Here is a 23,721-nt window from a genome sequence, read left to right as displayed (position 1 = left end):
GCAAACAAGGTGGATTGTTTCCTTGTCTTTCTGTCATCCTTCAGATCATTTAAGAGGGGCCCAAGGAGAACTCTCACCTAAAGCTTTTTAACCTAAAAGTTTTCTAGATTTTCCTCTGTGGAACACATTTTCACTGGATGCCCAGAGGTCTACAGTTTTAATGAGCTGTAAAGAGCTCTATGGGGGGGCTTGTTGGTTAAGTCATCTGGGGGTGGGGATTCACCACTCCTTCTAGGATCATTATTTCCACATATCCTTGGAGAGACTTATTTTTGGATTAATTACTATTTAGTACAGTGGTTCTTCATTTTGAGCAGGCATCAGAATCCCCTGGAGGACTTGTTAAAACAAAGATTGCTGGCCCCCACCATTCAGAGTCTGATTCAGTAAGTCTAGGAAATTGCCGATGCTCCAAGTCTGGGGACTGCACTTTGAGAACTCCTGATGCAAAACATAAAAACCCACCCTCCTACAAACCTCTGCTATGAGAACACAGAGTCTCATGCCAATTCCACCATGATTTTCCTGCTTTCTGCCTTGTGGTTCCCACATCCCCCAAAGAAGGGCCTTATTCCTCATCTTCATGCTATAAGAGTTAACAAATTCCTCTGGAATCCAGGGATTCCAACCTAAGTGCTGTCTCTCCTCACATCAGCCAGCAATGTACTTCCCATTGTTTGCCAACAACTTGCAGTTTCTTGCCTACAGTTCATCTGTTCCCATGGAGATAGCTCTGTCCTCCTCCTCAGCATCACGCTTCCTGATCCTCACTGGGAACAGTACAGCGAGAGCAGGCAGAGGACGACCAAGATGGAAGGAAAGTGGTGTCGCGGTACGAGAGCAGGACACTCTGGGTCACGTCAGTTTTGGAGACAAGTGGTCAGGTTAGATATGTGTGTTAATAAACCTCTAGATACACTATAAATTGGATCAATACTATTGATTTCTTCCTAACACGTACAGACAAAATGAGAGAAGGAAGATTATTTTAGAGGCCAGGACACTTTGGCAAAAATGATGGATGGCCTAAGGGGGACGCCAGGAGAAAGAGGGGCAACTTGAGGCCCCAGAGCAAGTGGGAGGTGGGCACGGAAAGAGGACACCAGAGTGCCCTGCACTGGCCAAGCTCTCACCGGGGCACCAGGCTAGCAAGTTCCCATCACTGTTCTGCTGGCTGGTAAACTTGGTGGGTTTGTACGAGCTGATCTAGGAGCTCAACCACCACTTAGGGTCTGTGAGTTCCAGTCAGCACACAGTGGACGCTGCAGACACAGACAAGACAGGGAGTGACCACCAAGTTTATTGAAAACAAGGGAAGCTTGGAGTTAGCTTTGCACCTTTATGACAAAGACCACACTGAGCTAACTGGCCTCTACGCTCCCCCCTCTGGAACAGAAGACCTGCTCTAGGACCACAGTTCTAAAGGGCAGATGTGAGGTTCTTCCCAGCAGCAGCTGCGGCTAATCCAGTTAAACCCTTCCCAGAGACCACTCCTAAAATGGGACCTCCAAGTGACACATTTTCCCCAAGGGGTCCAAGAGAAGAGATGAGCTGAAAGGTGAAGACTTTTCTTCCTCCTGATGCAGAAGCAAGAAAGTCAACCTGCGTGAAATCTGATCCCGAGGCCAAGATATCCTCCGCGTCTAAAACCATGTCCCAGTCTCTCCTCTCCAATCCATGAAAAAATGAGACAACAGGGATATTTTCTAAGAGATGCAATTTCTACGGATGGAGCCAAGTTTGTTTTTTATTTTTTTAAATAAATTTATTTATTTTTGGCCACGTTGGGTCTTTGTTGCTGCACGCATGCTTTCTCTAGTTGTGGCAAGCGGGGGCTACTCTGCATTGTGGTGCACGAGCTTCTCATTGTGGTGGCTTCTCTTGTTGCGGCGCACGGGCTCTAGGTGCACAGGCTTCAGTAGTTGTGGCACGCGGGCTCTAGAATGCAGGCTCAGTAGTTGTGGCGCACGGGCTTAGTTGCTCCGCGGCATGTGGAATCTTCCCAGACCAGGGCTTGAACCCGTGTCCTCTGCATTGGCAGGCGGATTGTTAACCACTGCGCAACCAGGGAAGCCCGCCAAGTATTTTTAAATGGACCAGGAGACAGACATGGGCTCACAGAGCTTGGCTATTGAAAGGGCTTCTTTCCCAAATGGGATCTTTGATGTTTGGCAAGGCTTGAGCTCCAGCTGAAACTTTTCCCACAGCGGGAGCACTTATACGGTTTCTCTCCTGTGTGAACCCTCTGATGCCTATTAAAGTTGGATCTCTGAATAAAACTCTTCTCACAGATGGGGCACTTATAGGGCTTCTCCCCCGTGTGGATTTTCTCGTGGTGGCGCAGCCCCGAGAAGTCGCTAAAGCCCTTCCCACACGTATCACACTTGCAGGGCTTCTCGCCTGTGTGGATTCGCTGATGCTTCACGAAGTTTGAACTCCGCAGAAAGGCTTTTTTGCAGGTGGGGCACTGAAAGTACGTCTCTCCAGTGTGAGTTCTTTGGTGAAAATCCAGCTGGGAATTCCGGTAGAAGGCTTTCCCACACTCCCTGCAGGTAGGGAGTCTCTGGGCCATGGGGGCTCTCGGCTGCCGTCGTGGGGAGGCCTCTCTCTTCCCCTCCAGCCATGGCATGGACGGCTCTCCGGGAAGAGGTGGCAGATGCTGACCCAGCTGTGTCCCGGAATTCCTCTCTCGGGGAGAGGGCTGCGCCCCTGTCCCCTCACCATGAAGGTTCTCCTGGGCCTCGGGGAGATTCTCTCCTTCTCCAAAGCATCTCGGCTCATCCTTGCTGAAGAGGCCACTCAAGAAAGTCTGAGGAGGCTCTCCTGAGGCTTGAGGGTCCTGGTCCCTGTAGTTCTCCAAGTTTAAGTTCTCTTTGTCATTCTCCTGTCTGTCCCCTGAGAGGAAAAAGAAGATATGGAGCAGCTCAATCAGTGGTCTGCCCTGCTTTGCAACTCATGTGTCAGAGAGAGGGTCATCACAAAACATTAATTCTTTTTACCAAGAGGGCATCGGTGAGTGAAGAAAAACACTGTCCAGCCTGAGCACCTGGCACTCACTTCACGTGTGTCCAGGCTGTGACTCAGCTCTGGAACCAAGGAGAACAACTGACAGCAGAGGATGGCTCCCAGAGGCCATAGTGGCCACCCCCACAAAGAGGCAGCAAGTTTCTTAAGCCCAGGAAAAACAAGTCTAGTATATGAGAGTACTACTCTAAAAACGTATTGGTTTTTATCTAATTATATATAAAAGATAAATATGATCACTAAAAACAATTTGAAAAGCATACACAAGAAAACCAAATCAACCTCAATTATACCACCCAGAGGCAACAACTATGAGTATACATTTCCTTCCAGTCTTATCTAATTTATACATATGTATGTATGTACATATGTATGTATGTGCTTTTTTCTGACACAACCGATATCATACTGTATAAACAGTTCTATTTCTGGCTTTGTAGCCTTTAAATTGTAGATGGTGGTACTTATCAATTCCACATGGATTCTCCCTTTCACAAGTCACCCCAAAATTCATGAAATGCAACCACGTGTCATTTTACTGTGGTTGTGATGCACAGTGAGACTGCTGTGTAAAAGCGAACCCCTCAGTCTGTGCTTGAATCCAGCATTCACTTGTGCTTCATTATGTCACGTAACAGTTAAAGTTTGTTTTTCTCATCATAACTTGGGTTTTTGCTTATTACTACTTAATGATGCATGTAGTAAAGATTTTTATTTTAGTGGTAGAATTTATCTTCAACTTTTATAAATTACTTTATTCCTGTAGATCTAAAGAAGCTGCTTGCCTTTCTCTTTCCTATATCAGTGTCTTTCAAATTATCAGCTAGAGACCGGAATCTGCTAGAGAACCAGACCTGAACTTGGTAATTCAGAGCCTTATAACATGTTCCTCTCAGATGACAAAGGTACTTTCTCTTTTCTTTAAAGAAGCCTTTATAAATATCATTTTAAAGAGCTGAATAATGGCCCACTGTGGAGACGTCATAATAAACACATAAGAGGAAACATAATTTATTTAAGAGTTCTCCTACTATGGGAATTAAGTTGTTTGTTATATTTTGCTACTATAAATAATATGTGATAAGCCTTTTTCTTCATAAATTCTGCCCACATTTCTGATCAATATCTTAAAGGAGGTTCCTCAAAGTAGAATTACTGTGTCAGTGGGCATGAATGGTATTAAGGCTGTTGACACCTACTGGCAAATCGATTTCCGCAACGACTCTGCCATCCATCCTCGGGTCTGAGAGGCTGGGCAGAGAGGAGGCGAGTGTTCAATACCTAAGCACTGACTGTGTCTCAAGTATCTGCCATTAAGGCTGGTGAAAAATGGCTTCTCATTGGTATAAATTTTAATTCTTTAGTTATTAAAGTTTTTCACACTTATGAGTTATTTTTCATACTCCAAGACTGCTGTCCACTTTTTTTTTTTACTGGGAAAGTCACTTTTTTTCTTATCAGCTTGCATTAACTCCTTCTATATTAAGAAAAATAATCACTTATCTGTCATGTTCGTGAAAAGAGTTTTTCACCGTTTAGTTATTACTTTAATTTTGTTTGGGGTTATTTTTATGTATAGGAGTTGTAGTCTCTTTCTTTTTAAATACAGTCAAATCTATTAATCTTTTAATGATTCTTTTCCGTTGCTTTTATACTTATAAAAAGCTTCCCCAGCTTGACATGAGTCAAACATTTACCCGTTTTCTTCTCTATTATTATTTTATTTTCATATTTTATGTCTTTTTCATCTGTTTCCAACTTATTTTGGTATATGACATACATAAAATTTAAGCTAATTCCTCTTCCCAGTCTTTTTCCTTATTTTGCTCATCCCGTGGATTTGTTCTGCTTCTTCCTTCATCACATATTAAAGTCCTTTATAGACCAGCCTCTGTTCCCAGGCTCTGTCTTCTGTTCCATTGGCCTGTGCATCTATTGTTATATCAGTATCCCACTGTGGTAATGAGTTTACCCTTTTAAAATGATATATTCTTAATATTTACAGACCCAACATTGATGAAACATTCTTCTTTCAAACCTTTTTACTGTTCTTGCAGTATTTTTCCTGATAACTACTTAAGAACCATTTTTCCAAACATAGTTGACCCTTGAACAACGAGGGGTTTGGGGCACCCACCCTGGTGCAGTCAACTTCCGAGTGTAACTTTATAGTCAGCCCTCAGCATCCAGGTTCTGCATCAGTGGATTCAACCAAATGCGGATCGTGTACAAATTTATTGAAAAACATCTGAGCATAAGTGTTCCTGCACAGTTCAAACCTTTGCTATACATGGGTCAACTGTGTATATATATATATATATATATATATATATATATATATATATATAAATATAATTTTAATCCTTTGGGAATTTGATTAGAGGTATGAGTATGAGGCTTTTTGAGGCTTACTCACCTGCTGACCTTCTTTAACAGTGAGCTGTTCTTCCATATGGTCAAACAAAATAGCGTATCTACCCTCTCCTGGGACATCGCCCCCTGCTCTGAGTCCAGATTTGGCAGACTGCTCACTCTTGTACCTTTGAGACCGGACTAGTCCTTTCCTGTCTTGGTATCACTGTCTCGTCCCTGCACACCTGGACTCCTGCGTCGGCTGCCCACAGGGTTCCCCTCCTCCAAGGGGACCCTCCCGGGCTGTCCTGCACGTGGCTGCTTCCTCAGCCTCTCTCCCCACAAATCCTCTCTCAAGAACCTACAATGGCATCTCTTTCCCTTATCAAGGCAGGCTGGCTTTATACACTCTCCACAGTCTGGTTCAAGGTAAGATCTAATGGGACCATGTCAGCAGGTGAGATGACGGGAAAGAAAAAAAATAGAATGTTGCCATATGGAGATAGAGTGAGCAAGGTATCACAAATAAAATCCTACCGCATGGGAGTACAGGGGCAATCCCTGTACCTTCCTCTCAATTTTGCTGTGAACCTGAAACTGCTCTAAAAAATAAAATCTATTAAAACAAAAATCCTACTGCAACAACCTCTAAAGCAGCATTTTCAAACTTTTTTTTTTGTCTGCTACCCACGATAAGAAATACTTTTATATCGAAATATATTTTGATATTTTCTATTCGGTATTATCATTTCATTTTTTAAAATGCTGGTTGCAACCCTATAAAATATTTTCACAACCTGCTAACTGGTCACAAAATGCAGTTTAAAAAATACTGCTCCAAAGGAATCCTTGTGAAGTAGTATTATGGTAAATATATTGCTTAAAATTAAAACCGTATGTCTCATGTGATGCTTGCTCTCTCTGTGGTATTGATACATTAGCGAAGGAAACAATTAATCAGATCTTACTGGGGAGAAAGAATGGCCTGTCATAGAGTTCCCATCCTTGGTCCTTTTATTCCTCCATGGTTCTGGGATCTTTTGTAGATTTGAGGGAGAGAGAGAGAGAGAGAGAGAGAGAGAGAGAGAGAGAGAGAGAGAGAGAGAGTGTGTGTGTGTGTGTGTGTGTGTGTGCAGGAATGTTTGACAGTTGATTTTACATAACTGCAATGTTTTTAAAGAATGTAGAATGCAAAGGGTAATTACTGTTTTACAGCAGAACAAGTTCATATTTCTTCGTACCAGTCTTAAAATAATGTGATTTATATGAAGTATTTGATGTTGCTTCTGTTTAATGAGACTTAGATGCATGGAGATCAGCTAGACCATATTTTTCTGTTTGTCTTGTTTATTTTGTTGAGGGTGGGTCAGTTACCATTCACCATAACCAGAGTAAGAAAAGTCTAGTTACTTTGAACCTTCTTGTTAGGAAGGATAATAGTGGCCTGTTAGATAATCTTTTTTTAATAATAGAATTCAACCCATATCTGTTTTGGTCTCAACTGTACTAACCCTAATTCTAAGAAAGAAAGCTGTCAAAACAGGCAAGAGTGAGGCAACAGATCGGATGCGGGGTCTTTCTTCCATGGTTAAATATGTGTCAACAGCCCAATAGTCAGAGACGAGACCCACCTTGGTACTCAAACTGGACTGACCAGATCACGGCCGGTTAGAACCAATGTAATAGAAACCAAGTACGGATATTGCCCCACCACCTCCAATATAATGACTGGAGGTCAGCAATGGCTCTGGACCAGTAGAGGATCACTCACCTATGCAGGTGGATCTTGGGATCTTCTCACTGATGTGTAGGTGTGGTCCTGTCAGCTCTGCCCCAAACCCGGCTGGATCAGTCAGGTCATGCTTGGGATTGGAAATGCCTGGTACAGAGAGAGATAATCTGTGGGCCTGGATGAATGGGGAGCACTAGGGACCAAGCCGTGTTGCTCGAAGGAGGGCCCTGAGTGCAAAGGGAACTAGGGAAGCTCTGGAGACCGCTGAGGATGTGCGGAGCGTCTAAGACACCAGTACTCACGAGAAACCCAGGATATGTGGTGAAGGCCACAAAAAGAAGATTCTGAGAGGGAGGAGTCAGACCACCTGGCAGGCTGGTGCAAGGGTCGTGACTGGGACCCCACGCGTGGTTGGCTGGGACTGTGGTTAGTAGAAAAGGCCATGTGTGGTCGGCCACCGCTGAGCCCCGTCGTAACTCAGCACCTACGAGCTACGTAACCGTGAGCAAATGACTTGATCTGATGCTCACTTTCACCACCTTAAAATGGGAATTCCATCACCCGTTTCACAGATGAGGGGAGTTACTGTACATGAGGAGCCACAACAGTGCCAGGCGCACAGAACACGTCCAGTACAGGGAGCTGTCACTGTAGCTCAACCACCTCCAGCTCCGCAGTTCCCAGCCATGTCTCTAAGGATTTCCTTCACCCAGAGAACATCAAGCAGTGCGGCTGTCTCTAAAGCACACGGAAGATGTCTCCTTCCATCAGGCTGACCCATGCCCGTACCTCCTGAGACCATCTTCCCATAAGTCTCCAGCATGAGATCCCAGTATTGCTCCTTCTGAGTGGAATCCAGGTGCCTCCACTGCTCCTAGAGAAAAACACAATGCTGTGAGTCCAGGGAAGGCTTCTGAACCCTCCTTCCCTGCCTGTGGGAGGCTGAGAAGAAAGGAATGGGCCTCAGGATCCTGGCCATCAGATGGTCTGAGAAAGCATGGGAGGAGCTTCAATGGGAAATCGACAGGGTCTGCCTCAGTGTTTCTTGCCGTGGTTAGAAAACATTTAGGTTTTAAGTTCCGTATTTTCTTTTAAGTTGCCTGTTTTTGCGAGTGGAGAAGAAAGAGAAGGCAGGAGCCCTTTCTCCACTTGCCTTTTGCTTAACTCTCTCAGTGCTTATCAGAGAGGTCTTTGAGCAGCAGGGGCCCGATATTCCCCATATTTCATTAAAGTCTGGAAACTCAAGAGGGAAAGGAAAGAAATTTTAAAATGTATTCGTTGGAAAAGCAAGTGCAAATCAGTGAAGGGGTGGGAAGGGTAAAGAATGACATCAGGCGAGTTGTGAGTCTCACTGTGAGACAGACTGTGGCCTCGGAGCAGAAATGCTGCAGCCACACACACTTCGAATCTCCCGACGGTTCTGAGTTTAGGTCCAACAACAGATCAGTTTTCCTCCAGTGAGTGGGAAATGGAGGGGTTCCCTAGGGAAGCTGTCCCTTGAGTACGCCCAAAACATGCCCTTCTAATCCTATGGAACTGAGCCTGGAGACTCAACGCTGGGAAGGCCATGGAGCTGGGGTCAACTTTTGTGAATCAAATGGCAGTCTCCCCACCAGGAGGCTGACTGTTAGACACTCAGTTTGTACAGCAGAGTGATGAACAGTGCAGTCACTGGCGTCAGACGCACTGGGATTCATGTCCCAGGTCTGCCATTTCCAGCTGCGTGATCTAGAGGAAGTTACTAAACTTTTCTGGGCCTCAGTCCTCACCTAATGATAGTACTAGACTCAAAACACTGTCTGGAGGTTTAACAGAAGTAACCAAGTGTGAGCTACTTTCAAAGCACCCACTACTTTTCATTCATAGCATTCACCACAGTTTATTAAATATTTATATATATATATGTATACACACACACACACACACACACACTCACGAACGTATTTAATGAACAGTTGCCTCTGTAGCACATTCGCACCATGAGAAAAGGATCCTCCACTGTTCTCTCTCAGTTCCCAAGACCGTGCCCAGGCTGGAGCAGGCACTCAATAGAAGTTGTCTGGGTGAAACAAAGCCCTTAGCAAACACGTGCTTGGTAGGCGGTCTGTATTCTCATTATCACTACCACATGCAGCCTATGGGTTATCGGGCTCCCAAGGTTCACAGGGAGAATTCAGGGATCCTGCACACTCTCGGAAACCCCAAAGTTGATAACCATCTATTATTGTCATGAACGGCCAGCCAGGCCACAGGCGGCAGAAGTGAGGAGAAGAAGAATGAGAAGAGAAGTCACCCTCCATCACACCCAACCCACTACCCAGGGAGGCCATTCCCCATTCTACATTAACTCTGCCCCCAGTACATTAAGGGGACTGGAAATGGCTGAAAGAGAATGGAGACGCCAAAAATTCTTTAACTAGCAGATACTAAGCTTTAAAAGAAGAAAAGAAAAGGAGGAATTAAATTTCTTAGGGTGAAAAAAGTGAAAAGGTGAAAAGTGAACTCTATATGTTTATTAACTATAACCACATTTTAAATATGGATTTTAATTTTTAAAAATTTAAAGTAGGAATTTTTAGCAACTTACTTTGTTAATCTTCTGTGAAGGAAGCTACCTTAACAGCCTACTGGAAATAACCAGCTTGAGCAAACACTGCTGAATACAGGAGTCCTCGGTCTTCCTGGTCAAAACACACAGACCCTCACGTCGGCACTGGCAGAGAAAAGGACGGGCTGCCAAGCGTGGTAACATCTGCCTGGAGGCCTGGCTCGCCGGATACAGGCCTCGTCCGTGGGCACCAAGAGAGTAGCCACCCAGCACAGTACAAGGCAGAAAGGAATACAGCCACCAAATCCCCCAAGGGCCACCATCAGCCCTTTCAAAGCCCAGGAAAGAGGCTTCAGGAGTCTCTGAAAGGCGTGCCTCCAGATTAAAGCCACACATTTACTCAAGGAACTGCCCAGGAGCTAGGGATGCATACGAAGCCCCTTACTTAAGAGGCAAGACACCAACTGCAGCCATCTTCATTTTCTGTCATTTTTATAAGAGGAGAAAAAAGTCCAAATTCCTATTCTGGAAGGATGGAAGTATGAGATCTGATGGGGAAATCATCTCAGTTTCATGTGGAAACAGCACCATCTTGTGGGTTTGTGGGACACTGCCACAACTGACTGGCACACAGGCATCTGTGCTGTGTTCCCTTCCCAAGGTTTGAAGACACAGGAACCAGCGCCAGTGCAACCCCAAGTCTGTGAGACTGTCTCTGACTCAGTCACGGCATCTACCACTGTGGACCTCATACCCTGCCATTGTTCTCGAGGTTCCTAATTTAGGGAACAGATCAGAGGACATGATTCTTTATGCTGTATTTAAACATTCCCTTCAGTTAGTTACAAAAGACTCCATTAAACATCGAGGTCCTTCTGATGCAAATAGTTGTTAGTTTGGGAGAGGGATATTGGGATCGGGTAGGGATGATTTTTGTTTGTTTGGGGTGAGTAGCTGTTAATCAGTTATCCGCTATATATAGGTAATTTATACATTACATATATTTATATACATACATTTATATGGTGCTGCTGGTTAGCATTTGGAATACTGACTGCAAGCTACCCAGAACAAGTCATGGTTAATGTCCTCACGTAATGTAGAGCTAATGTTCAACTCCGCTAGTTAAAATATGTTAATAAATTGTATATGCTTTTCATAGGGATACTCTGTATTTACTATAGAAGCAATAATAATCCTCCAAGTCGACCTGAGATATTTGGCAGAATACCCAAATCTTTTTCACCAAGGAGCCTCCTGCCTAACAGTTTGGTTTCTGCGTACTTAAAAGCAGGAAGATGGGCACCCTTGAGTCACTGAAAAGCTGTATCCCTTCCCTGCCCCCTCCCCACCCTCTGCCCGGGGTAAACTGCAAAGCTCGGACTCTGGTTTCTAAATCTTTTGAGCCTGGAAAGCTGAGGCTCAGACACATCTGCAGCGGCTTCCCTGTGTCCTCACCTTCACTCTCAAGTACCCCACGAGGAAAGTCCCAAGAAGAGCTCCCCAAAGGTTTGAAACAATGCTCTGATTAAGATCTACAGGTGCCTGAAAAAGTTGATTTTTTTTAACATCTTTATTGGAGTATAATTGCTTTACAGTGGTGTGTTAGTTTCTGCTGTATAACAAAGTGAATCAGCTATACGTATACATATGTTCCCATATCTCCTCCCTCTTGCGTCTCCCTCCCTCCCACCCTCCCTATCCCACCCCTCTAGGTGGTCACAAATCACCGAGCTGATCTCCCTGTGCTATGCGGCTGCTTCCCACTAGCTATCTATTTTTGTGTGTTTGTTTTTTACATCTTTATTGGAGTATAATTGCTTTACAATGGTGTGTTAGTTTCTGCTTTATAACCAAGTGAATCAGTTATACATATACATATGTTCCCATATCTCTTCCCTCTTGTGTCTCCCTCCCTCCCACCCTCCCTATCCCACCCCTCTAGGTGGTCACAAAGCACCGAGCTGATCTCCCTGTGCTATGCAGCTGCTTCCCACTAGCTATCTATTTTACGTTTGGTAGTGTATATATGTCCATGCCACTCTCTCGCTTTGTCACAGCTTACCCTTCCCCCTTTCCGTGTCCTCAAGTCCATTCTCTACATCTGCGTCTTTATTCCTGTCCTGCCCCTAGGTTCTTCAGAAAACGTTGATTTTTATCAAATGCAACTTTTCAGAGTTGTTCACCACATAATCAAGATAAACCTGTTCTTGAGACTTGTGTTTACAGCCAAGATGGAGTAACAGGGAATGGATTTACCTCCCTGCTGAAACAACCAAAAACGGGGACAAGATATATGAAACAATGATTTGCAGACGATATACTTTAGGAAGAGCAGAACAGAGATCCCCGTGTGCCCTACAGTTGCCCAAACTTACCACCTGGAGAGGGCCTCCAGAGCAGCAGAAGGAGCTCAGGGTCTGGGGAGGCCAAGAGGGTTACAGAGTTGTCAGCAGGGGAGCTGCACACAGAGAGAGCTCTGGAGATCTGCAGAGGGTCCCCCGCAAGTCAAGGAAAGACCCCCCCCCCCCGAAAGAAGCAGAAGGCACAGTCCCCAGAGTGCTGGAAACACTTCATATTTCCAGCAGCCAGAGTGGAAAACGTTGTCCATCAAGAAGCATAAGGTATAGTATCACCTCAGTACAGGAGGAAGATTAGCCCTAGACTAAAGGCTTCACTGGTGCCATGTAACAAACTGTATCCAAGTAACTTAACTGCATCCCAGAGCAGAGCTCAACAACATTTATAGGAATGCAAAAATATGCAGCCCCCAACAATGTAAAAATCACCATGCCTGACATGCAACCAAAGATTACTGGGCATACAAGGAAGTAGGAAAAAACATCTCATAATGAGGAGATCAAACCATCCATCAAAACTGACTCAGAACTGACACAGGTGATAAATTAGCAGACAAGGACATTAATACAGATATTATAAACATATTCCATATGTTCAAGGAGCTGGAGGAAAGATTGAACACATTAAGTACAGACATGAAAGATATGATAAAGCCCAAATTCAAACTTCTAGAGATGAAAAACATCTGAGATGCAAAATACACTGGATGGGATTAAAAGCAGATAAAACACTGCAGAAGAAAAGATTAATGAGCTTGAAGACATAAAACTAGAAACTACACAAAATAAAACACAGAGATTAAAAAGAGAGAGAGAACAGAGCATCAGTCAGCTGTGGGTCAACTTGAAGAGATCTAATGTATATATACACATGTTAAGATTATACATGTCCCACATGCGTGCTATTCTCACAGTTCCCAAAGAAGCAGAGAAGGCAGGGAGACAGAAAAAGCAGTTGACATAACGGCCAGAATTTTTCTAAATCTGATGAAAGCTATAATCCAGCAGATCCAAGAACTTCAGTGAACCCCAAGAACAAGGAACATGAAGAAAATGACCCCAAGGCTCATCATAGTCAAAATTTTTTAAATCAGAGAGAAACTATTAAAAGCAAGCAAGAAAAATACATGATATGCAGAAGAACAAAGACATGTGGCATGAAGAACAAAGAAGTACATGTGGCATGGTTCCATTTTGTGTAAAATTCCAGAAAATGCAAAGTACTGTATGGTGACAGGAAGCAGAACAGTAGTTGCCTCAGGACTGGGGGAGAGTAGAAGAGCAGCAGGGAGGGTATTACAGAAGGAAGCCTTTGGGGGCGACAGATATGTTTACTATCTTGACTGCAGTTCTGGCTTCACATCTGTATATACCATGTCCAAGAACTGATCGAATTGTACACTTTAAATAAGTGCACCCTATAGTTTGTCAGTCACACCTCCACAAGTGAGTGGGGGAGAGGATAACCTGTCCCCACGTTAGATATAACATTCGAGATCACAAACCGACCCCAACGTGGAGGCCTAGACTAGGAAATGAAATAACAGTCTTTTCTCAGCATAACCCAAAGGTAATAAAAAAGGGAGACAAGATTGCTTCATCACAGCAACTTCTTCGAGGGCCCAGATTCTATTATTAAAGATGACAATTAGGAAACATTCTGCCTTTAAAGAAATATTGAAACTCGAGTTTCATTCCACATGTATGGCTGTCATCCTTGCTAGGCCTTCCTCTCTCCTCCGATTCTGAGAACGCTTCCCTTTTCAATCCACGGACTGTTGACAGACCCTCGGAGCGAGGTTCTGGGGTACGAGAAGCAGGGGAACCCCGCTCACCTGAGGTGCTGTGTGGAGAAGGGAGGCTCCAAAGTCTTGGTCTCTGATGAGCCTTTCCTCGGGTCGGGCAGGAAGTGGGGAGGCAGCCAGGGCTGAAGGCGGAGACAGGAAGATTAAAGAATCCCGATGTCCTGTCACCCGCTAGCCAGAGGGCACAGGTGCAAACCTCCACACGTTAGAACCAACGCCTGTTCCGCCATCTGTGATCTCAGACTTGTGCTTACCTCCCTAACCCACTCCAACTCCCCCTACCTTCCCAGCTGCCTCACCCGTGTCTCATCCCACCTCCCTCCCCAGAACCCAAATCCGAAAGGCCTGGCCCTGTCATAAGTGGTTTAAATTGCAGCCTTTGAATCTCCAAATCAGAGTGATTCCTGTATGTCTACCCTGCTTCCGAACTTCCCAGAGACACCCCAATCTAAGTGGCACATCATTTCAATTCACTCTTAGGCCTACTGACCACAATCCCACAATTTCTCCAAGACGGCACCACACACACCACCTGCCCCTCACCTAGTCCTTGTTCCGAGTCGGACTCCTCTTTCACGATGTGGCTCAGTGGCTCCCCAGACCGGCAGGCTGAGTTCTGAAGCCCCAGCTCCTGAGGCACTTCAACATGGGCCTCCGCTTCCCCCAGTGGGCAGCTTTCAGGCTCCGCCTTCTGTGATAAGACTTCCTGTCCCAGAACTTGGATGCTGATCTAGAGACCACATGGTACTAATTACTGAAAGATCCAGAGTAAGGATTTCTGAAAGATACAAAGCTAACCTTCTAGAACACATCGTAAGGCAGTCCTTAGGGACATGGGGCAGGGAAAGAAAAAAGCGAGCATTTACTTCTGGTCCAGCAGGAACCAGGGAAGGAAACGTCCTGAGAGAGGCCAGAAGCCATGGCCTGTGAGCCCTTCCGACAGGCCACTGATGTTGTGTTTCTACTGGACAGTCTCCACCAATTAAAAGGCAGGCATCTTTGGAACAGCTTCTCAAACATTCTAAAGATGGAATGGGATGGGAGATTTAGCTTCAATCCCTAATGGATAAAAAGTGTGGAGAATCTCAGGGAGTCGGAGTCTTAGAATCAGGTGAGGCATGGGGACACACTGAGATAGTATAACAAGAAACGTGCAACTGGGCTTTGTCCCAGGTTCCTGGCAAGTGCTCCTAAAACCCCTGGAATCTCCTGAAGGACAGGAGTGCCGGGAGCAACTCCTCCTATTCAGAAGGAGCCCCTTTCAACCATCCCTGAGTTGATGCTGACGAGGTGACTATTGGGCCCTAGACGGCTTCAGGATGGTGGCCGGTCCCAGAGGAACTAATCAGGTGATCAGAGGGTTGGAACTTCCAGCGCCACCCCTCAACCTCCGGGGAAGGGAGAGGGGCTGGAGATTTTCAATCACCAACGGCCAATGATGAAGCAATCATGCCTAAGTAATGAAACCTCCATAATAACTCCTAACCTGTGGGGTTCAGGGAGCTTCTGAGCTGGTGAATACATACAAGTGCCAGGAGGATGGCGTGCCCAGATGAGGGAGCAGATGCCCTGTGCCACCCCCATCTCCTCCATTTGGCTGTTTCTCAATCATACCCTTTAAAACAAACCGGAAAATACGAGTAAAGTGTTTCCTTGAGATCTATGAGTCACTGTAGCGAACGATCAAACCCGAGGAGGGGGTTGTGGGAACCTTCAAATTTGTAGCCAGTGGGTCATAAGTACGGGTGGCCCCTGCAGCTTGTGATGGGGTATGAAATGGGGTCAGTCTTATGGGACTAGCCCTTATCCTCTGGGGTCTGAGCCAAGCCAGACAGTGTCAGCGAATTGGTTGTTGGTGTGGAAAAGCCTACATATTTGGTGCCAGAAAAACAGACAACACCCCTGCTAAGACCCCAGAGGAGCCCTGTGCTTCAGTCAGAGATCACAAAACTCTCTGCTCACCCACTGCCACAGCTTCTGGGGGTCCCCCCTCAAGCTCTCCACAAGGGTCACTGCTTCCTCCCCGCTGCCTGGACACTGCTTCCGCACCCACATCTGGATCTCCCCGGGCAGGATGGTCAGGAACTGCTCCAACGTCAGGATCTCTAGGATCTGCTCCTTGGTGTGAACCTCTGGCTGCAGCCACTGGGAACAGAGCTTCCGAAGTTGTCTCAGGGTTTCGTGGGGCCCGGACATCACCTGGTAAGGAAACTGCCTGAAAAGCTGGCGTGCAATCTCAGAGCTGGAGGGCTCCCCTCGAGGGGTGTCATCTGGTCCAGAGAACACGGACTCCTTGGGCTTGGCCAGTGGCGGCGGCAGGACTGGAGCCTGCCCCAGCTCCACGGGCATCGTCTGGCTTGGCAAGTCCTTTTAGGTGATGTGCTTCTGGGATGGAGTTGTCCCTGGGAGAACCAGGTCTTCACAGAGCCTCTCACAGGGACACTGGAGGGGGAGTGACAGTGATGCTATGCGGATGAGAGGGACGCACTTTCAGAAAGGACAAATTCACACGCCCTGCCTGAGAAGCCTCGGAGGCAACCGTGCATCTTCTGAAATCAATGGACACACTAATCTATTTTGAAAGATGGTAAACTTGAAGCCACAGAGCAAACCATTACTACCATATCTAGACTGTCATCATCACCCTGACCATTTTTACAACGTTCTCTCTTGGTCTTCAAAAGGCCAGACCAAGTAGAAAAATGAAACGCACCACATTAAGCGTTCTCACTGTGGGTTTCCAAGTAAACAGCTCTTCTGCAAAACACTCCAATGTCTGCATCCATGTGTCTGCAGACCAAAAAATAAAGCTGAACAAAGACCTTGAAGCCCTAGGAATGAAGGCTAAGGCTGAAATGATCAGATGCTTCCAAAATAAATATGAGGTTGAAGAGAACTCTTCCCCAAAAGGTGCAATGAAATTTCTAAGTGACCTCTTTTGAATGCCATGTTGAAAACTGGGAATTTATGAAAAACCTGTCACACTGAAATTTTCAACACTGGACTGAAAGAAGGTTTAGAATAAATACTGACTACCTCAACAACATTCCTACAGACTTGAAGCAAGTAATCACTCTTTTATGGCGAGTGGTATCAAAATTCAGAAGGCAGCAACTAAGACAGTGAAAAGAGAACTATTAAATGGCAAAGTTAATATTAAGATATTTTTAAACGAGCATGCACTATTTCTAGCTAGCTTTCTTGCATGTAATCCTAATATTAGATTATTGGGTCTATCTTTAAATATTATGAAGGAGCTAGAGGTCATCATTTCTCCATAAAATGAACCACAACAATCAATCACTTGGGTGTCTGGCGTAATCAGAGATCAGTACAACACTGTAGCTTTTGATGGCTGCTTTTTCCTTGAGGTGTAAGAGCAACGTCTTCACCCCCACCACTTCACCCAAACAAGCCACCCTATATCACAACATCATTTAAAAATAAAACAAACAAAAAAAGAAAGCATTTTTTTTCAAGGGTACAAAAAAGGAAGGAGTAAGGTAAAAAGGATCGATCTAATATTATGTTTCTCATGTGGACCTCACTAACTGTACTTTTTGTTTACGCAGAGACCCATATATTTCATTCATATATTCACGCAGCACCCAGAGTGCTACAGCAACATATGTTCTCAATAATTCAGGAATTCTATTTCCGGTCATGGCAGCCCACCTACTGTAAACAATGACAAAACTGGAGAAAACCTAAGAGGCCACTGTTTTCAAGCACTGGCCAACCGGAAAGGTGAGAATGGAATCCCTGAGAGAAGAAAAGCTTGTGAGGAGGGCCACGATCATCCCAGCTGTCTGCCGGGGGAGGATTTCCTAATCCCAGTGCAGAAGGCTGGAGCTTAAGCAGAGACCAGAGGTCTCACTAAACTGAGGAGGCAGAGATCAGCATTTGGAGCTACCGAAGTGGCTGGGATCGGAAGAACACGGCAGCAGGGAGGAGGGAGCTATGGGGTGGAGGCGGAAGTCTGTGCGGGGGGGCCCCCTGTGAGTTCTGGCCAAGGGCTGGGCTGCACTCAGTAGGGTGAAACTATGCAAGGTTCAACAGAGAGCAGTTGCTACCAGGTTAAAGGAGCAAAAGAGGGATACAAAAGGCCAGTCAGTGATGAGAGACATTTGCGTTTCTGACCCTGAGAGGAGAGAGACCTTATTAACACTCAAGGCATCCTGAGATACCAGAAAGGCCACATGTTAGGAGTAAGGACCATGCTCTAGAGAAAGACCTACTCTAAACCTGCCCTAAAAAACTTAAAGCCAAGCTTCAACAAGATCCACAGAAGAGGTCCAGTCTACTGCTCTATTCTGATCCAGTTAGAAGAATTTGGGGAATTCCCTGGCAGTCCAGTGGTTAGGACTCCATGCTTTCACTGCCAAGGGCCCAGGTTCAACCCCTGATCCCGGAGCTAAGATCCCGCAAGCCACACAGCATGGCCAAAAAAAAAGGAATTTGGGAAACACCTTGGGCTTTCCAAAGATCTGCCCTAAAACCAAGCCAACACAAGTTGATCAGTCAGTAATTGAACTGCCTGCTAGAATAAAAATCAGCACTCTTCAGAGGGAGGTAACAGAATCCTTAGGGTCTACAATGTGCCATCCACAATATCCAGGATGCAATCCAAAATTACTACACATGTAAAGAAACAGGAAAATGTGACTCAAAATCAAGGGAAAGCAGTAAAGAGAAACCAACTTCAGATGGCCTGAGGACTTAAAAACAATATAGTCTTTATGACAGAAGAGATAGTGACTTTCTATAGAGAAATAGAAATTATAAAAAGAAACAAATGCAAATTCTAGAAAATGAACCATCAACCCAGAATTCCACATCCAACAAAAACACCTTTCAAAGAAAGAATTAAAGACATTTTTCAGATAAATAAGCTAAGAGAATTTTTCACCAATGACTTGTACTACAAGAAATGCTAAAGGACATTCTTCCAGTTTAAGGGAAACTCATATATACAGAAAGGAATGAAGATCTCCAGAAATGGTAAATACATGGTGAATAAGTTTAAGATACTATGCTTTTATTTCTCCTAACTTCCTTAAAAGGCAACTGACTGTTAAGGCAAAGAAGACAATAGTATAAGTAGAACATAAGACAACTAGAAGTAAAAGATATAAAAATAGCACAAAGGAGAGGGTAAATGGAATTAATCTGTTGTTTTTACATTTATGAACTGCTAATTCAGAAATAGAAAGTTAGAAGTAAGAAGTAGTGTCAGGTGAAGTGACAGATGGGAAATGTAAAGGTGTTAAGTGAGGGGCAGGAAATAAGAAATGTGAATTATAAAGTGGTACAATATTAAAGTACATTCCAATAAGTTAAATGTTGATAATTTAAGGATGCATACTGTTAGCTGTAAAAATATTATACAAAGAGGTATAGCTAAAAGCCAATAGACGAACACTAAAAAAAGTCAATAATATACAGGAAAGGATCAAGAATAAAAATCAGAAAGATCAAATGGAAAAAAGACAATATGATAGATTAATACCCAGCCATATCAATAATTACATTAAATGTAAATGGACTAAACACTTGAATTATAAGGTTGAGATTGTCAAATTTAAAAAAGCAAGAGCCAACGGTATGCTGTCTACAAGAGACATTTTATGTATAAAGACAGATAGTTTGGAAATAAAATGGTCGGAAAAAGACATTCCATGCAAACAGCAAGCACATGAAAGCTGGTATGGCTATATTAGTATGTGACCAAGAGACTTCATGACAAAGAGAAAAAGAGGGGCATTTCATTATGATAAATGGGTCAAATCATCTAGAACACAAAGCAACCTAAATGTGTATGCACCTAATATCAGGTCTAAAGGGACAAATCCTCAATCATAGTTGGAGATTTTAACACTGTTCTCTCAGTAATTGATAGAAAAAATAGACCAAAAAAACCTGTAAGGATATAGAAAATCTGAACAACACTATCACCCAAGTTGATGTAATTGACATTTAAACCAACGACTGCAGGGGCTTCCCTGGTGGCGCAGTGGTTGGGAGTCCACCTGCCGATGCAGGGGACACGGGTTCGTGCCCCAGTCTGGGAGGATCCCACATGCCACAGAGCGGCTGGGCCTGTGGGCCGTGGCCACTGGGCCTGCGTGTCCCGAGCCTGTGCTCTGCAACGGGAGAGGCCACAGCAGTGACCACGTACAGCAAAAAAAAAAAAATAATTATATATATATATAAATATATATATAAACCAACAACTGCAGAATACACATTCATTTCAAGTGCATACGAAGCATCCGTCAAAACAGACCATGTGTATAATTAAGTTTCAAAACACTGGAATCTTAAAGTATAGATTCTCTGACCACAGAGAAATCAATAACTAGAAACCAATAACAATAAGATACCTAGACTATCCCAATATATGGAAATTGTTAAATAACAATAGTAAATAACCTATGACCAAAGAAAACAAACCACACAGGAAATTAAAATATATTTTCATATTGAATGACAATGAAAACACAACATATCAAAATTTGTAGGAAACAGCTAAAGCACTGCTTAGAGAGAAATGAGAAGCTTTAAATAACTGTTAAAATTTTTAATAAATATACACACATCCTTCACTGTCTAGATCTATTTGGATCCTGAGTTTCAAATAACAAGTGGCAAGATGTCAGATAGCAAGAGACTTATCAGTAGAATTATTCACATTTACTTAGTTCCCGAATTAAGATAGCAGTTTAGGTAACAGGGAAACTGACTTTCAGGGAAAACTATAGATTATAAAACATTTAAATCTAATTTCAGCAATTATACTGTCACATAATGGTAGGGGTAATGCCTCGCTTATAATTAAATTACTTGATAGATGCTTTATAGATTGATATCCCAATGACTTCATGAGAATCTGCTCCTGTTATGAAAAAAATTTAAAGATATCCCAAATGTATAGTTGCTATACTTATTAAAGCTATAACAAATTAGAATGATTTTTTAAATGAACATCTAGGTAAGGATACTTACTATACATTCATATACAAGTAACCCTTTGCAGAGCACCTACTATTGACAAAGACTGTCTCCTTAATCAAACTTCAGTCAAGCTGAAGTTGACTGAGTCATCTCTTTGACTAGGACTGGCCCTTGGACTCTGTCCTTGTCACTTCCAGTCCAGTTTAGCAAGAATCTTGCTGACTCCAGTTTAGGGAGTCAGCAAGACTTGACATTTGATCAAATTCAACATCCCTTGGTATCTGCTCAAATTCCTTATGGCCGTGGCCTGCCTTCAACAAAACCGGTCAAGTTGGCTTAGCTAGAGTCCCCCCTTAACCCAGATGTTTCCTCTTAGTAATTTTCCACCCACTGAGCCCACCCCACCCCTTGGCTATAAATTTCCAGTTGCCCTTGTTGTATTCAATCTCTCGCTCCAATACCACAAAGTCCCACGGTAGCCCCCCTGAATAGTCTGCCTTACCGTTTTTAACGAGTCTCTGAGTAACTTTTTCTTTAACACTATGCATCAGCTCCTTATTAGGCTCAGTTCAAGTCGTTTCTAATCCTCACAATTACCCAGCAAGGTGAGTATTACAGTGTACAGATCGGCAACCTCTGAGGCTCACTGCGGCGGCCAAATTCAAACCCAGGAGGCTCTAAGCCTGTGCTCTGGGGAGGAGAGCTGCAAACCTTTGAATTTGGGGGGCGGATTTGGGAGCTGTCACAAAGGGCTGGAGGGGAGGAGAAGCTACAGGCATTTAGCGCCCCGGAGGCCAGGGGGGATCCAGGCCTGCCAGGCGCTGGGCAGTGCTGCCCACTGCGTTCTCCACCCTCCGCCCACGACGCCGACAGCGCCGGGAAAGAGACTCCGGGCATCAGCCCATCCGGGTTCCCTCTTCCCGAGGCTCACTTCCAGCCTTTGGGGGAAGGCAGGAGGGAGGGGCCCCTTTTCGGTCCCAGTCCAGAGACGTGGCCGGAGAGTCCGGAGGGGCCCACAGGCTCAGGGACGCAGGGCCCGGTCCGGGGTACCGGGTCTCCACAACCCCAGAGTCCACTCACAGCCCCGTCGCCCCTCCCCCGCACTCGCCGCGTCCCCGCGCGCGCTCCCGGGCACTCGGGCGCGCGTCCGCCGGCCCGACCGCCGCTCCCGGAGTTCCGGCCGAGTCCGGCGCGGACGCGGGAGGCGCCAGGCCAGACCCCGGGCTGCCGCGGCCAGGCCTGTCAAGCCCGCGTGCGCTCACCTCGAACCGCGGCGCCGGCTCTGGGCGCACTTCCGGGAGACGGGAGGCTGCGCGCGCCTCTGGGGCTGGCGGGGCGGGGCGGGGCGGGGGCGGGGCGGAGGCGCGGGCTCCGATTGGCCGCCCGGGTCGCTCCGCCCCGCCCGCGCCTCCGCGGCGCCGAGGCCACTGTGCGTCGCCTGCAGCGGGCGGTTGGGTCATTCATTCGAGTTCCGCGCGGTCACTCAGTCCTCACCTGGATGTGTAGTGAGCCCCGGGTCTGGGCCGGGCACTTGGACCAAGCACTGCGAGGGCTGCAGAGGTCGTTTTCGTGACTTTCCCAGACCCCTCTGCCAGTCCCACACCCAGAGCTGAAGCTTTCGGGCCGTATCCCAGGTTCTTACCCGGAGTCTCCTTGGGGTTCTCACCTCACTTGGCCTCCCAGGGGCATATGATTTGCCCCGACCTTGCTCTGTCCCGCTTCTCCAGCTCTCACCTACTCTGCATTTCCCGGGCGCTCTCCTTCCACCTCCCCTCTTTTCAGTGTTGAAGTTCAGTGGGGCGCCAGCCTGTCTTCCCACCTTGTCTCTCGCCTGTCTGCCCCCCTCACCTCACCCCTTCAACGTGGTGTCTTCCTCGCCTCCTCCCTCCGCTTCTTCACTTTCCCACGTGCCAACAGTGGCCAAGTCCTATGATTTTACCGCCTGTCTATCTCGTCTACACCTCCGCTCTGTCCACTCTCTACCCCTACCTCCTTCCCCGTCATTTCTAACTGGGATAACGGGTGAAGCCCTCACCAGTTTCAGAACTTCCAGTCTTGCCCATTTCCAGGCCATCCAGCACTCGACCACACAGTCATCTTGTGGGACAAAGCTGTGTTAGTAGTAAGTATCAAAGGTCCAAATCTGAGAGACTGGAGTTAAGTGTGTATCGTATGAATGTTCAATCATGGGCAATTGGCAAACCGTAGAGCATTTAAAAAAGGAATTGTCAGTATAGTGAAGTACCCTGCGCAGGGTTAGGAGGAATGGGAGACATCTCCTCTGAAGAAACAAAGCTTTGGGCGAAGCGGGGGATGGGTGGGTCATGATGTCTTCACATATCTGAAAAACTGACCAGTGGGAAAGGCATTCAGCATGTTTTTCTAGGTCCCAGGACCTGAGCAAGACCCACTCTACGGCGAAAATAGTGAAAAATACTATTTCAGCTTAACCCAGCTGGAAGTTTCTGAAGGTGACTTGTGTAACAAAGCTCTTTTTTGAGTTCCTGAGCAGAACATGGGTAAAAATTTGTCAGAAACATTTAGAGAGACACTTGCAGAGGGTGTTACTTCCAACACCAAGGTGTTTTGCTTCTAAGAAATTCAAGAGGTGAGCTGGTTTGGAAAGGGAAGATGATGAGTTTTTATCTTCAGCATGTAAGTTTTTAGCTGATCAACATCCAAGGAAGATAACAGTAATTTGAGAGCTTTAATTGGGCCACGGAGCCCTCTGTGAATCTGATGGAAGCTATAAATCTTTTCACAAGGAAAGTGCACATACGTATCTATATACAAAATTTTGCATGCAGATTCAGGGAGTTCACAGAGCCCTGAAGTGCATCCTTGGAACCCACGGACTTCAGGTTGAAAACTCTAATTCTGATAGATGGTTCTTGATATGGAAGTTACACTTGGCAGTTTAATAATTTCTTTATAAACTGTCACCTT

General features: G+C 45.4%; 1 protein-coding gene across 6 annotated transcripts; it reads right to left on the bottom strand.

Annotated features, from left to right (window-relative positions):
• Positions 1-1,280: 1,280 nt before the first annotated feature.
• ZNF18 (zinc finger protein 18) lies at positions 1,281-22,052 on the bottom strand. Of its 6 annotated transcripts, none has more exons than XM_073797839.1 (7): positions 22,038-22,052; positions 15,784-16,263; positions 14,365-14,551; positions 13,852-13,943; positions 7,898-7,982; positions 7,148-7,255; positions 1,281-2,895 (listed from the first exon to the last, which is right to left on the bottom strand). In XM_073797839.1, the coding sequence occupies exons 2-7, from the start codon at positions 16,168-16,170 to the stop codon at positions 2,129-2,131; spliced, it is 1,626 nt and encodes a 541-aa protein (XP_073653940.1). In that variant the 5' UTR covers positions 16,171-16,263; positions 22,038-22,052; the 3' UTR covers positions 1,281-2,128. The 6 variants fall into 6 exon arrangements, with proteins under 6 accessions (XP_073653940.1, XP_073653938.1, XP_019799769.1 ...); XM_073797837.1 differs by lacking the exon at positions 22,038-22,052 and adding an exon at positions 21,278-22,031 and having other exon boundaries at positions 15,784-20,716; XM_019944210.3 differs by lacking the exon at positions 22,038-22,052 and adding an exon at positions 21,278-22,031 and having other exon boundaries at positions 15,784-16,286.
• Between the last annotated feature and the right edge of the window lie 1,669 nt (positions 22,053-23,721).

This window comes from Tursiops truncatus, chromosome 20 (genome assembly GCF_011762595.2).
Source record: "Tursiops truncatus isolate mTurTru1 chromosome 20, mTurTru1.mat.Y, whole genome shotgun sequence".
NCBI classification, from domain to species: domain Eukaryota; kingdom Metazoa; phylum Chordata; class Mammalia; order Artiodactyla; family Delphinidae; genus Tursiops; species Tursiops truncatus.
Note: the sequence above shows the minus strand (reverse complement) of the source record. Positions and strands in the feature narration are given on the sequence as shown.